The 16,684-nt window shown below is 50.5% G+C and overlaps 1 protein-coding gene across 1 annotated transcript in view; it reads right to left on the bottom strand.

Annotated features, from left to right (window-relative positions):
- The window catches only part of GYPC (glycophorin C (Gerbich blood group)), a 48,431-nt gene extending 35,607 nt beyond the window's left edge, over positions 1 to 12,824 (bottom strand). The window contains exon 1 of the mRNA XM_075831047.1: positions 12,630 to 12,824. Coding sequence (XP_075687162.1) covers positions 12,630 to 12,804 — 175 coding nt within the window. The 5' untranslated portion in view covers positions 12,805 to 12,824. The remainder of the gene's footprint in view (positions 1 to 12,629) is intronic.
- Positions 12,825 to 16,684: the final 3,860 nt, after the last annotated feature.

Below are 16,684 nucleotides of genomic sequence, written 5' to 3'. Positions count from 1 at the left end.
AAAGCAAAAGTGAAAATGTCTATCCTTCCTAGTGCTGGTTCTCACCACTATTATCTTACGCCTACCTGAAGTTGGGTAAGTTGTGCTAAACTGAGCACTGCTATATTTGACACTCCACATTACTGCATCACACACACTTAGATCTACTACATCTGAAATACTGGACTGTGATACACATATCACACACTCCTCCACACTCAGCTTTGCTGCAACTCACACACTCTGGTCTTCTAGATTTGACACACTCAACTCTACTATACTGCCGCACACTCAGCTCTTCTGGATATGACACTTCCAGCTCTGTTGCATCGGACACACTCAGCACTACTATATCTGATGATTTTCACTGGTTGTTTATTCCATGTGAAGGTCCTGCAAGGATTCAGATTTTGTTTTTCATAATAATGATCATTCTTTCTGTATGTTGTTTTACTCCTTGCCCTAGAAGCTTACACTTTGTTCTCATTTTGGAATGGAATACCTATACTGGCAGCAGCAAGGGGTGACCTATGATCTCTCACCCATACTGGCAGCAGTGAGGAGCGACCTATGATCTCTCACCCATACTGGCAGCAGTGAGGGGCGACCTGTGATCTCTCACCCATACTGGCAGCAGTGAGGGGCGACCTGTGATCTCTCACCCATACTGGCAGCAGTGAGGAGCGACCTATGATCTCTCACCCATACTGGCAGCAGTGAGGAGCGACCTATGATCTCTCACCCATACTGGCAGCAGTGAGGAGCGACCTATGATCTCTCACCCATACTGGCAGCAGAGAGGAGCGACCTGTGATCTCTCACCCATACTGGCAGCAGTGAGGAGCAACCTATGATCTCTCACCCAAACTGGCAGCAGTGAGGGGCGACCTGTGATCTCTCACACATACTGGCAGCAGTGAGGAGCGACCTATGATCTCTCACCCATACTGGCAGCAGAGAGGAGCGACCTATGATCTCTCACCCATACTGGCAGCAGTGAGGGGCGAACTATGATCTCTCACACATACTGGCAGCAGTGAGGTGCGACCTATGATCTTTCACCCCCGCTGGCAGCAGTGAGGGGCGACCTATGATCTCTCACCGCAGTGAGGGGCGACCTATGATACCTCACCCATATTGGCAGCAGTGAGGGGCGACCTATCATATCTCTCCCATACTGGCAGCAGTGAGGGGCGACCTATGATTTCTCACCCATACTGGCAGCAGTAAGGGCTGACCTATGATCTCTCACCTGTGCTGGCAGCAGTGAGGGGCGACCTATGATATCTCACCCATATTGGCAGCAGTGAGGGGCGACTTATGATATCTCACCCATATTGGCAGCAGTGAGAGGCGACCTATGATATTTCACCCATACTGGCAGCAGAGAGGGGTGACCTATGATCTCTCACCCATACTGGCAGCAGTGAGGGGCGACCTATGATATCTCACCCATGTTGGCAGCAGTGAGGGGCGACCTGTGATCTCTCACCCATACTGGCAGCAGTGAGGGGCGACCTATGATATCTCACCCATGTTGGCAGCAGAGAGGAGCGACCTATGATCTCTCACCCATACTGGCAGCAGAGAGGAGCGAACCTATGATCTCTCACCCATACTGGCAGCAGTGAGGGGCGACCTATGATATTTCACCCATACTGGCAGCAGTGAGGGGCGACCTATGATCTCTCACCCATACTGGCAGCAGTGAGGGGCGACCTATGATCTCTCACCCATACTGGCAGCAGTGAGGTGCGACCTATGATCTTTCACCCCCGCTGGCAGCAGTAAGGGGCGACCTATGATACCTCACCCATATTGGCAGCAGTGAGGGGCGACCTATCATATCTCACCCATACTGGCAGTAGTGAGGGGCGACCTATGATTTCTCACCCATACTGTCAGCAGTGAGGGGTGACCTATGATCTCTCAGCTCTGCTGGCAGCAGTGAGGGGCGACTTATGATATCTCACCCATATTGGCAGCAGTGAGGGGCAACCTATGATATTTCACCCATACTGGCAGCAATGAGGGCGACCTATGATATCTCACCCATGTTGGCAGCAGTGAGGGGCGACCTGTGATCTCTCACCCATACTGGCAGCAGTGAGGGGCGACCTATGATATCTCACCCATGTTGGCAGCAGTGAGGGGCGACCTATGATCTCTCACCCATATTGGCCGCAGTGAGGGGCGACCTATGATTTCTCACCCATACTGGCAGCAGCAAGGGGCGACCTATGATCTCTTACCCATGCTGGGAGCAGCGAAGGGCGACCTGAGACTACTCACCCTTACTGGTAGCAGTGAGGGGTGACCCGTAACTCCTCACACATTCTGCAGCACCACGGGGTGACCTATGATCTCTCACCCATACTGGCAGCAGTGAGGGGCGACCTATGATTTCTCACCCATACTGGCAGCAGAGAGGAGCGAACCTATGATCTCTCACCCATACTGGCAGCAGTGAGGGGCGACCTATGATATTTCACCCATACTGGCAGCAGTGAGGGGCGACCTATGATCTTTCACCCATACTGGCAGCAGTGAGGAGCGACCTATGATCTCTCACCCATACTGGCAGCAGTGAGGGGCGACCTATGATCTCTCACCCATACTGGCAGCAGTGAGGAGCGACCTATGATCTCTCACCCATGTTGGCAGCAGTGAGGGGCGACCTATGATCTCTCACCCATACTGGCCGCAGTGAGGGGCGACCTATGATTTCTCACCCATACTGGCAGCAGTGAGGGGCGACCTATGATCTCTCACCCATACTGGCAGCAGTGAGGGGCGACCTATGATCTCTCACCCATACTGGCAGCAGTGAGGGGTGACCTATGATCTCTCACCGCAGTGAGGGGCGACCTATGATACCTCACCCATATTGGCAGCAGTGAGGGGCGACCTATGATATCTCACCAATACTGGCAGCAGTGAGGGGTGACCTATGATCTCTCACCTGTGCTGGCAGCAGTGAGGGGCGACCTATGATTTCTCACCCATACTGGCAGCAGTGAGGGGTGACCTATGATCTCTCACCCATACTGGCAGCAGTGAGGGGCGACTTATGATATCTCACCCATACTGGAGCAGTGAGGAGCGACCTATGATCTCTCACCCATACTGGCAGCAGTGAGGGGCGACCTATGATCTCTCACCCATACTGGCAGCAGTGAGGGGCGACCTATGATCTCTCACCCATACTGGCAGCAGTGAGGGGCGACCTATGATCTCTCACCCATACTGGCAGCAGTGAGGGGCGACCTATGATCTCTCACCCATACTGGCAGCAGTGAGGAGCGACCTATGATCTCTCACCCATACTGGCAGCAGTGAGGGGCGACCTATGATCTCTCACCCATACTGGCAGCAGTGAGGGGTGACCTATGATATTTCACCCATACTGGCAGCAGTGAGGGGCGAGCTATGATCTCTCACCCATACTGGAGCAGTGAGGAGCGACCTATGATCTCTCACCCATACTGGCAGCAGTGAGGGGCGACCTATGATCTCTCACCCATACTGGTGCAGTGAGGGGCGACCTATGATCTCTCACCCATACTGGAGCAGTGAGGGGGGACCTATGATCTCTCACCCATACTGGCAGCAGTGAGGGGTGACCTATGATCTCTCACCAATACTGGCAGCAGTGAGGAGCGACCTATGATCTCTCACCCATACTGGAGCAGTGAGGGGGGACCTATGATCTCTCACCCATGTTGGCAGCAGTGAGGAGCGACCTATGATATCTCACCCATACTGGCAGCAGTGAGGAGCGACCTATGATCTCTCACCCATACTGGCAGCAGTGAGGGGCGACCTATGATCTCTCACCCATACTGGCAGCAGTGAGGGGCGACCTATGATATTTCACCCATACTGGCAGCAGTGAGGGGCGACCTATGATCTCTCAGCCATACTGGCAGCAGTGAGGGGCGACCTATGATCTTTCACCCATACTGGCAGCAGTGAGGAGCGACCTATGATCTCTCACCCATGTTGGCAGCAGTGAGGGGCGACCTATGATCTCTCACCCATACTGGCCACAGTGAGGGGCGACCTATGATCTCTCACCCATACTGGCAGCAGTGAGGGGTGACCTATGATCTCTCACCGCAGTGAGGGGCGACCTATGATACCTCACCCATTTTGGCAGCACTGAGGGGCGACCTATGATCTCTCACCCATACTGGCAGCAGTGAGGGGCGACCTATGATCTCTCACCCATATTGGCAGCAGTGAGGGGCGACCTATGATCTCTCACCCATACTGGCAGCAGTGAGGGGCGACCTATGATCTCTCACCCATACTGGCAGCAGTGAGGAGCGACCTATGATCTCTCACCAATACTGGCAGCAGTGAGGGGCGACCTGTGATCTCTCACCCATACTGAAGCAGTGAGGGGCGACCTATGATCTCTCACCTGTGCTGGCAGCAGTGAGGGGCGACTTATGATATCTCACCCATACTGGAGCAGTGAGGGGCGACCTATGATATCTCACCCATACTGGCAGCAGTGAGGGGCGACCTATGATCTCTCACCAATACTGGCAGCAGTGAGGGGCGACCTGTGATCTCTCACCAATACTGGCAGCAGTGAGGGGCGACCTGTGATCTCTCACCCATACTGGCAGCAGTGAGGGGTGACCTATGATCTCTCACCTGTGCTGGCAGCAGTGAGGGGCGACTTATGATCTCTCACCCGTGCTGGCAGCAGTGAGGGGCGACCTATGATCTCTCACCCATACTGGCAGCAGTGAGGGGCGACCTATGATATCTCACCCATACTGGCAGCAGTGAGGGGCGACCTATGATCTCTCACCAATACTGGCAGCAGTGAGGGGCGACCTGTGATCTCTCACCCATACTGGCAGCAGTGAGGGGTGACCTATGATCTCTCACCCATGTTGGCAGCAGTGAGGGGCGACCTATGATCTCTCACCCATACTGGCTGCAGTGAGGGGCGACCTATGATCTCTCACCCATACTGGCAGCAGTGAGGGGCGACCTATGATACCTCACCCATTTTGGCAGCAGTGAGGGGCGACCTATGATATCTCACCCATACTGGCAGCAGTGAGGGGCGACCTATGATTTCTCAACCATACTGGCAGCAGTGAGGGGTGACCTATGATCTCTCACCTGTGCTGGTAGCAGTGAGGGGCGACATGATATCTCACCCATATTGGCAGCAGAGAGGAGCGACCTATGATCTCTCACCCATACTGGCAGCAGTGAGGGCGACCTATGATCTCTCACCCATATTGGCAGCAGTGAGGGGCGACCTGTGATCTCTCACCCATACTGGAGCAGTGAGGGGCGACCTATGATCTCTCACCCATACTGGCAACAGTGAGGGGCGACCTGTGATCTCTCACCCATACCGGAGCAGTGAGGGGCGACCTATGATCTCTCACCTGTGCTGGCAGCAGTGAGGGGCGACTTATGATATCTCACCCATACTGGAGCAGTGAGGGGCGACCTATGATATCTCACCCATACTGGCAGCAGTGAGGTGCGACCTATGATCTCTCACCAATACTGGCAGCAGTGAGGGGCGACCTGTGATCTCTCACCCATACTGGAGCAGTGAGGGGCGACTTATGATATCTCACCCATACTGGAGCAGTGAGGGGCGACCTATGATATCTCACCCATACTGGCAGCAGTGAGGTGCGACCTGTGATCTCTCACCAATACTGGCAGCAGTGAGGGGCGACCTGTGATCTCTCACCCATACTGGCAGCAGTGAGGAGCGACCTATGATCTCTCACCCATACTGGCAGCAGTGAGGGGCGACTTATGATCTCTCATCCGTGCTGGCAGCAGTTAGGGGCGACCTGTGATCTCTCACCCATAATGGCAGCAGTGAGGGGTGACCTATGATCTCTCACCCATACTGGCAGCAGTGAGGGGTGACCTATGATCTCTCACCCATACTGGCAGCAGTGAGGGGCGACCTGTGACTCTTTCCCATATTCCTGATGTTCCTAGTTCTGCAGGGATTCTTCCCCCACTCTTGAATCTCCATATAATTGAGCAGATTTACAGCCTGGGAGCAGTGAATATTTCCTAGGAACAGATGAATAGAACTTTCAACAACTTGACAGACGACTGTTTAGGATTTCAGGGGAAATGCTTTTATATTGATGGTGTTTTGACCCCCCGGATCTGCTCACGGGACAGGATGCAGGAATATCCTGTTTGTATTAGTGGGAAGATTAACGGTGCGGCCGTCACAGGACAGATGGGGAACTAATTGAGTGTGATGGTGGCGGCTTCACAACATGGTACAATGTGCGGCTCTGTGTACCCCGAGCACCAGGCCTGTGTACATGGGAGGGCGACGAAAGCTGAACATACGGAAATGCGAGGAGCGCAGCATCAATCACCGAGCGCTGCGGCTACACCCAACGCATTTCTCTCCGGCTTATTTAAAGGTCCAATAAACCCAAACGTAGCAGCTACTTTATATATATATATATATATATATATAATGGGACAATGGCGGGCAACGTCCTCACATAGAAAGGCATCTTGCACACAACCGTAGTTTTGCAGCCGTATGCTATCCGCAATAGCAAATAGTATAGGACACATTCTTTCCTATTGGCCAATGAACACGACCGTGGTCCATGCATTGCCCGGAGCATGCATAAAAAATAGGACATGTCATCATACAGACCGCATATGCGGTCCGGGCTCATTTAAATGAATGCACATCTTGTGTTCGCACGCTCCGTGATTGCAGACAGCCCGCGGATGACACTTCGTGGCCTGTCCGTGTGGTAATCACGGACCATGCACGCATTTATGGCCGTGCGCAGGAGGCCAAGGTATTAAAGTAGAATCAAGAGAACGGCTGCAGAGGAAGACAACAAAAAGGAGGGAGCGGCACCATTGGAAATACTGCGGAACTATACAGGAACCTTCCGGGGTGGAACGCGACAACTGTGTTCTTAAAACGCACCTAAGAACGCAGCAAAAAGCACAATGGGGGGGCGAAGCGTGAACTTTTTCTCCCTGCCAACATGTTGACGACAGACTCATGTTTGAAAGTGTTTTGCCGTTTTATATTTTAAAGATCTCTGCTTGCTGTCGATGGATGAAAACATGCCTAAATAAATTACAATGCATCAGTGCGAGTAAAATATATGAGTCCGTGTAACTCACAGAGGATTATCTAGACTGGATACAATTGTAGCCGGAGAGGTAACTTAAAAATCTTGAGCCACAATGTACTGCAGAAATGGCAACAAGGCCCCCACCTATCAGGTTCCCCACCTAAAATGGGCCATTTGTTATACTTTTGGACCCTCTCAGGCACCAGTGCTTGGATGTGAGGGCTATCTCTGCGCCCTCTATAGCTATGGCCTTGATTGTAGCAAACCCTCAGGTGTGAGAAGTATTATGTCTGCAAAGGTTTTCAGCCTCTGGCTATAAACAAGAATGTTACCATTCACTGACAGCAAGCAGACATGTTGAAAATGGTGAAGAATTGAAATACAGAGAATATCAGAAATTCACCGAACTTTTAATTGTACAATAATTAAACTTTACATCAAAACAAACCCCCCCTAAAATAAATATTGGCACATTTATAGCCACAATAAGGGGTTGTCCTGAAATGCCCATTCACATTCAGCAACGCTAAAATACAGAATTAGGCCTCATTTACACGAGCGTATTATACGCGCGTGCGACGCGCGTGCTTTTCACGCGTGTCGTACGCACCTATAATAGTCTATGGGGCTGTTTAGACGATGCGTGAATTTTGCGCTGCGTGAGTGCGTTGCGTAAAACTCACGACATGTTCTATATTCTTGCGTTTTTCACGCAACACGCACCCATTGACTTCAATGGGTGCGTGAAAACAACGCATGCCACACGGACGGTCCAGCGTTGCATGCGCGAAAATCACGCAAGAGCTGTCAAAAGGATGAATGTAAACAGAAAAGCACCACGTGCTTTTCTGGTTACAAACATCCAAACGGAGTGTCAAATTCGAGATGAGCGCACCGAACTTCACCGGGTTCGGCCAAACTCGTTTTGACCGAAACCGGTAAAAAATGTTCGCGTACGCGACGTCAGGAGACAGTCACTGTCCACGGTGCTGAAAGCGTTAAACTGGTTCAGCACCATGGACAGTGACTTCCGCTCCGAAAATCCATGAACCTGTAAAAAAAAAAAAGACGTTCTGACTTACCGATAACTCCGGTCCGACCTCCCGGGATGACAGTTCAGTCCAAATGACAGCTGCAGCCAATCACAGGCCAAGCACAGGCTGCAGCCAATCACAGGCTGCAGCGGTCTCATGGACTGCGGCGTCATCCTGGGAGGTGGGGCCGGATGACAAGAGAGGGACGCGTCACCAAGGCAACGGCCGGGAGCCCGGACTGGGGGAAGCAGGAAGTTCTTGGTAAGTATGAAAGTCTTTTTTTATTCACAGATTGGTGTATATTGTGTTCGGCATTCACTGTCGAGGGTGCTGAAAGAGTTACTGCCGATCAGTTAGCTCTTTCAGCACCTTGGACAGTGACGGGCGTCGACTAGCCTCATCTCTATGATGGCGGCTGCGCGAAAATCACGCAGCCGCGCATCATACACGGATGACACACGGACCTGGCAAGTGCCTTTTGCGCGCGCAAAACGCAGCGTTTTTTGCGCGCGCAAAACGCACACGCTCGTGTAAATGAGGCCTTACATGTCGCCCATTTATTACAATGGATGGTCACGGGTCTTTGCTCTGGGTGATGGAGGGGGTTCTAATTGGGGTACCTTAGAACAGGTGTTGGGAACGTCCGGCCTGTGGGCCGTATAATGCTCGCAAAATAATTTGTTCCGGCCCGACCTCACTTAGACCGTGCTGCCGCCGCGTGAGTCGCTGCTTGACTTCATCCGCCCTACTCACTCGCACTTTGCAGCAGGAGAAGGACGGACGGAGCCAAGAATGGCGGCGGTCTGGGTGAGGTCAGTCCGTGCCGGCCCAATAATGTACCAGTCCGGTCACCTGACCTGAGTCAGTGACGTGAGGTCAGGTGACCGGACTGGTCCACTCCCATCACAGCACGCCCCGATCTCACTCTGACCGCCGCTGCGGTCGTGTCATTCCCTCCTTGCCTCCGTCCGCCCGCCCAACTTACTCGAAGTGATGTCAGGTGACATAAAGGTTTTTTTTTTCATCAAGGACATTTATGATATATCCACAGGATCCACAGGATATGTCATAAATGTCAGATAGATGCGGGTCCCACCTCCAGGACCTCCACTTATCTCTAGAACGGGACCCCTAAACACTGTTCCACCTCTTTGTGTTGTATCTGAAGCGTGTGATTTCCGACCATGAAGAAGGACACAGCGTAACTCGCACGCTGCGCTGCTTCCGTAACTGCTGTTACGCGGTTTTCTTCTTCATGGTCGAAAATCAGCCGTAGCACAGAGAGGAAGAACAGTTTTTAGGGGGTCCCGTTCTAGAGATAGGTGGAGGTCCTGGAGGTGGGACCCGAAGTATCTGACATTTATCACATATCTAGTGGATATATTAGAAATGCCCCTGATGGGAAACCCCTTTTAAGTCGGAACAACTTACTGCTGCGAGTTCTTTTCACAACTTACCAAAGAGACGACTGCGCTCCAGACTGACCGACGCATCATCATCATCATCATCATCATCAATACCGGTAACATCACGCGCCGCACCACAGAGAAGCAGCTCCAGACTGACCGACGCATCATCATCATTATCATCAATACCGGTGAACATCACCCACCGCACCACAGAGAAGCAGCTCCAGACTGACCGACGCATCATCATCATTATCATCAATACCGGTGAACATCACCCACCGCACCACAGAGAAGCAGCTCCAGACTGACCGACGCATCATCATCATTATCATCAATACCGGTGAACATCACCCACCACACCACAGAGAAGCAGCTCCAGACTGACCGACGTATCATCATCATCATCAATTCATCATCATCATCATCATCAATACCGGTAACATCACCCGCCACACCACAGAGAAGCAGCTCCAACCATCACATTAGGGGGCAGTTAAGTAAATGTTTGACCAAATATAGCAGGCAAGTTTGTAAATTGATCATTTTGAATGGCCCGAGAATGATGTTATAAATATCCAAATGGCCCTTGACAGAAAAAAGGTTCCCCACCCGGCCTTAGAGCATATGGAAGAGGTTCTCTCCTCTGCACTTGGAGGGTTTGTACAGAATTGTTTTTGGAAGATAGCAGACATGTTTTTCTAATCCTGGACAACACTTTTTCCATCCCCTTTTCATGACAAATTCATCTCTACTACATTAGTAGGTGACAGGCGGGGGAGGGGGGATCCTATAGATTTGCAATGCTTACTATTTCTTTATCAGCAGACACAGAACCAGCATTGTCTTATCTCGTCACTCCCGGATATGTGCCAAAAATATAGAGCGGGGCCAGTCCCAGGACCCACGACTGAACCTGTCCATGAGGTGTAGAAGGAGCTGTACGCGACCAATGCGTCTCTGGGAATGGGGCTACAAGAACCTGTAATTAATTGGTTAAACTTGCAACATCATTGAGGTACGAGGCTCCAAAAACCTCATATCCCAGAAATGCATTTGAGATCACCCCCTTAGAGATAAATAAGTCCAGAGCTGTGTTTGTTTGTAGGGTTTGCGGAGGAGCATTATATATGGAATGACATCAGTCACAGGCGCGGTCAATCTGGAGAAATATGGCGGCCATATTGGTGGTCACCCAGCTTTCCTAGAGACGGATAGAGGAAGATTTGTGTGGACTGGAGACTGTGCCCTGGATACCGCACATTCACCTTCTGTTCATCCAGACTCATGATTGACAGTCGCGGTCTCACTGGGGTTTCGCCTCGGAAATCTCGAAATGCCGCCTTGGCACATGTTACTCTGGGTCAAATCTGCAAAATCAACTGAGTGTGACAGCCCTGGCATGTGTCTAGGGTTTCGCACACGGCCTGGTAATTCTACTCATAGATAAATCCCCCGGCACTAAGACCCAGCAGCCCCTCCTCCTCCTCCACCCCCTCTCTATCTCACTCTTTTCTTCCAAATTTTGGAATATTTTTAGACACTTCCTGTGTTCTGCTCTCCCTGCTGCAAACTCACAGGACTCATGTACCTCACATCTGTGTACTACAAGCCTGTACAATAAAGTCCACTCCAACTGTACGGCCAAAGTAATAACAGAACATGTCAATAGTCCTCACATGATCCTGGAGATCTTCAGCGCCTCGTGACTGATTCGGGGTCACATGTTGAATGTTTGCTGATTTTTTTTAAAATATCTTTGGAAGATTTTCCTTCATTCACTACAAAAAGGGGAACCCCGTCCGTGCGAAACTCAACAGCCTGCGCTCGTACACGTGGATAATTTTCAATTGTCTGTTGCTTTAAATAGAATCGCAACATTGTTGCACCAACCCCATTGTACATGTTACATTGTCATGTGTTTTCTCAGCTGCACTGGGCTCCCTATGTGGACCCGGCCTTCACAGCCTTGAACATTAGATTGCAAGCTTCATGGGTGACATAAAGTTCAATGTATATACAGTTTACAGCTGCCGGCCGACATACCAAATCCCCAATAACAAGCATCTAATGGTCTATGGAGGGGGCGAAAAAAATCCATCACAACTGACCCTGTTTTGCCCGCGGGGTCTGACTCCGGTATTCCATATTGGTCGTTTCTATGTGAATGTGCGGCTTAAATATTGCACTTGCCATATGCATTTCTGCTGCTGCATCCAGGGTCAAGGCGAGGGGCAGGCAAAGTGGGCAGCGGCCTAGGACACAATTGGGGCTCGCGCAATTTATTACAGTTACCTTCACATATATATACACAAAGGGGTCTCAACTGTACAAACATACATAAACATTGCATGCACCCCCATAATATGTATGCTGAGCAGAGCTAAACGTGCCCGTTACTGGGTGCTTCAGGCTACATGCACGCAATGCGTAATTTTATACGGAAAATCCGCACCAAAACCGCAGGTGTACGCACGTAATCCCGCCGCTGTAACCGCACCTAGTGATGCAGGGTTTTTTTTAATGCGTTTTTAGGTGCATTTTTTACATTTCGATGCGGAAAAATCTGCAGTTTAATGCTGCGTATTTTGGTGTGTTTTTCTTTAAAACCATCCAGGCGCAATTCGCAAGCGGAAACGCAGGGCATATTGCCAAATACGCACCGCAAGACAATTTACGCACAGAAAAAAATCTGCCCCGTGTGGATGAGATTTCTTAAAATCTAATTTACTTTGCTGGTGCTGTATTACGCTACGGATCTGCCGCATGAAAATCCACGCGGAAAATCCGCACGTAATATGCAACGTGTGCATTCAGCCACAGAGGGGGGGGGGGGACGCATTCTGAAACCCCTGCCTTGAGCACCAAGAGAGGTTGTCCCGCCCCTGGCTGCATCTCCGGTAATGAAATGGTTAATTCATGAGGGTCTGCGGTATTTTAACATTATGACAACTTGGTTGGAACCCTGTGTGACTTCCTGAGTAGTCGTAGATTGCAAGCTTCATGGGTCACATATCCGCGCTGTAATGTATGCAGTGCACCCTATGGACATGTAGGCTATCTGTATCTCTGGTCATACTCACAGCTAGGAGCAGGAATACTCTCATCAGTTGCAGACATGGTCACGGTCCCCCCTGGGTTGGTGGTTGGTGGGTGGTGGTGGCACCGAAGCTCCAGGCACAGGACTCCTCTCCTGTTGCACAGGCAGTTTCCTGACCTCTGTGGAGGAATAACATGTGTCAGTGGGTTGTGGATCATACAGGAGGGGAGGGGCGCACCAGTTTACAGATAACAGGAACTGTTTTTAGGACGAGGCGGCTGCTATCAGGACTGCTCTTCTGTAGAAAGTGATGCTCAAAAAACAACTGCAGGAACGTTCCCGGAATCAGCAGAAAATCAAAAGAAATGTAAAATAAGGACAAATAAAATGCAGCGTTTTCTGAAGTTCTTCGCTTATTACATAAAATGGACCTGCAGCCGTATAACTATAGCCGTAGCAGCTGCCATGGGGCCCAGAGGTTGAGGAGCCCATTTATGTGCGAGAACATTGTTCCCTTTTGTGGGGAATGACAGGATGGTGATTTTCTAGCACTATTGTGGGTTCTCTGATATATGGCGCTATTATCCATACCATTAATTATTGCTACTTACCGTATTCTGCTGTTTTAGTTCCCAACCACTAGGTGGTGAGGGGCCCAACTCATTTTGCTATAGGGCCCTATGAAGAATTGTTACGCCTCAGCAGCTTTATCCCATTGGATTCTAATGGTAACCAACTTCGTCATCATTGTATCCTTACACTACCCCCTCTCCGGGTTTGGAGGGAGACCCCCATGCGTGCCATTTTCTTATCTCTGTTACTCCAGGACCAAGATTGTCTTTCACCCACAGAACAACGCCACATGTAATCCGACGCGGCACCCGACTACCACCTGATTTATTGGAACTAGATGGCGCAATACCAACTTTATTCTGAACAACACTGAGCCTTGAGATCTCACGTGGTACGAGAACTTGATCATCCAAGACAAATCCCTTAAAGGCCTTTTTACACGGGCCGATGATTGTGAACGATGTAAACAGGGCAACGATCGGCCAATGAACTAACAAACGCTCGTTCATCGGCTGATCTGCTTGCCAGTAAAATGGTCACTAGTCAGCATGTGAGGGGTGGGGGGCAGGAAGGCTGTACAGAGTCCTGTGGTGTGGTGGGGGGCAGGAAGGCTGTACAGAGTCCTGTGGTGTGGTGGGGGGGCAGGAAGGCTACACAGAGTGGTGTAGTGGGGGGGGGGCAGGAAGGCTGTACAGAGTCCTGTGGTGTGGTGGGGGGGCAGGAAGGCTACACAGAGTGGTGTAGTGGGGGGGGGGCAGGAAGGCTGTACAGAGTCCTGTGGTGTGGTGGGGGGCAGGAAGGCTGTACAGAGTCCAGTGGTGTGGTGGGGGCAGGAAGGCTACACAGAGTCCTGTGGTGTGATGGGGGGGGGGCAGGAAGGCTGTACAGAGTCCTGTGGTGTGGTGGGGGGGCAGGAAGGCTACACAGAGTCCTGTGGTGGGGGGGGGCAGGAAGGCTGTACAGAGTCCTGTGGTGTGGTGGGGGGCAGGAAGGCTGTACAGAGTCCTGTGGTGTGGTGGGGGCAGGAAGGCTACACAGAGTCCTGTGGTGTGATGGGGGGGGGGCAGGAAGGCTGTACAGAGTCCTGTGGTGTGGTGGGGGGGGCAGGAAGGCTACACAGTCCTGTGGTGTGGTGGGGGGGCAGGAAGGCTACACAGAGTCCTGTGGTGGGGGGGGGGGGCAGGAAGGCTGTACAGAGTCAGGTGGGGGGGGGGCAGGAAGGCTGTACAGAGTCCTGTGGTGGGGGGGGGGGGCTGGAAGGCTGTACAGAGTCCTGTGGTGGGGGGGGGGGGGCAGGAAGGCTGTACAGAGTCCTGTGGTGGGGGGGGCAGGAAAGCTGTACAGAGTCCTGTGGTGGGGGGGGGGCTGGAAGGCTGTACAGAGTCCTGTGGTGGGGGGGGCAGGAAGGCTGTACAGAGTCCTGTGGTGGGGGGGGGCAGGAAAGCTGTACAGAGTCCTGTGGTGGGGTGGGGGGGCAGGAAGGCTGTACAGAGTCGTGTGGTGAGGTGGGGGGGGGGCAGGAAGGCTGTACAGAGTCCTGTGGTGGGGGGGGGCTGGAAGGCTGTACAGAGTCCTGTGGTGGGGGGGGGGGCAGGAAGGCTGTACAGAGTCCTGTGGTGGGGGGGGGGGCAGGAAAGCTGTACAGAGTCCTGTGGTGGGGGGGGGGGCTGGAAGGCTGTACAGAGTCCTGTGGTGGGGGGGGGGCAGGAAGGCTGTACAGAGTCCTGTGGGGGGGGGGGGGGGCAGGAAAGCTGTACAGAGTCCTGTGGTGGGGTGGGGGGGCAGGAAGGCTGTACAGAGTCCTGTGGTTGGGGGGGGGCAGGAAGGCTGTACAGAGTCCTGTGGTGGGGGGGGGGCAGGAAGGCTGTACAGAGTCCTGTGGTGGGGGGGGGCAGGAAAGCTGTACAGAGTCCTGTGGTGTGGTGGAGGGGGCAGGAAGGCTGTACAGAGTCCTGTGGTGGGGGGGGGGGGCAGGAAGGCTGTACAGAGTCCTGTGGTGGGGGGGGGGGCTGGAAGGCTGTACAGAATCCTGTGGTGGGGGGGGGGGCTGGAAGGCTGTACAGAATCCTGTGGTGGGGGGGGGGCAGGAAGGCTGTACAGAGTCCTGTGGTGGGGGGGGGGGGGCAGGAAGGCTGTACAGAGTCCTGTGGTGGGGGTGGGGGGTAGGATGTTTGCTGCCTTGTTGTGCAGTGGGCGAGTTGCACATTTTTGGAGAGTCTCTGTCTGGTCACAGTTGCTGTTGAAATTTCTCAGCCCTCCCCAGATACTAATAATATTACAGAGAGTCCTCCAACAGCTGCGGAGACGATTAACCCCTCACTGCCTGCAGAGTCCCTCACCCAACATGACCTGCACATTACACAGTCACCGAGGATAATCTATCCATCTTATATCTATCTATCTATCTATCTATCTATCTATCTATCTATCTATCTATCTATCTATCTATCTATCTATCTATCTATCTATCTATCTATCTATCTATCTATCTATCGCATATCTATCTATCTATCTCTCATATCTATCTATCTATCTATCTATCTATCTATCTATCTATCTATCTATCTATCTATCTATCTATCTATCTATCTATCTATCTATCTATCTATCTATCTATCTATCTATCTATCTCATATCTATCTATCTATCTATCTATCTATCTATCTATCTATCTATCTATCTATCTATCTATCTATCTATCTATCTATCTATCGCATATCTATCTATCTATCTATCTCTCATATCTATCTATCTATCTATCTATCTATCTATCTATCTATCTATCTATCTATCTATCTATCTATCTATCTATCTATCTATCTATCTATCTATCTATCTATCTCATATCTATCTATCTATCTATCTATCTCATATCTATCTATCTATCTATCTATCTATCTATCTATCTATCTATCTATCTATCTATCTATCTATCTATCTATCTATCTATCTATCTATCTATCTATCTATCTATCTATCATCTCTCATATCTATCTATCTATCTATCTATCTATCTATCTATCTATCTATCTATCTATCTATCTATCTATCTATCTATCTATCTATCTATCTATCTATCTATCTATCTATCTATCGCATATCTATCTATCTATCTCTCATATCTATCTATCTATCTATCTATCTATCTATCTATCTATCTATCTATCTATCTATCTATCTATCTATCTATCTATCTATCTATCTATCTATCTATCTATCTATCTATCTATCTATCTATCTATCGCATATCTATCTATCTATCTCATATCTATCTATCTATCTATCTATCTATCTATCTATCTATCTATCTATCTATCTATCTATCTATCTATCTATCTATCATCTCTCATATCTATCTATCTATCTATCTATCTCATATCTATCTATCTATCTATCTATCTATCTATCTATCTATCTATCTATCTATCTATCTATCTATCTATCTATCTATCTATCTATCTATCTATCTATCTATCTATCTATCTATCTATCACTGATACTGTTACATCCAGGGAACTTGTTTAT

Source organism: Rhinoderma darwinii, chromosome 6 (assembly GCF_050947455.1).
Source record: "Rhinoderma darwinii isolate aRhiDar2 chromosome 6, aRhiDar2.hap1, whole genome shotgun sequence".
In the NCBI taxonomy this organism is placed as follows: Eukaryota; Metazoa; Chordata; class Amphibia; order Anura; family Rhinodermatidae; genus Rhinoderma; species Rhinoderma darwinii.
Note: the sequence above shows the minus strand (reverse complement) of the source record. Positions and strands in the feature narration are given on the sequence as shown.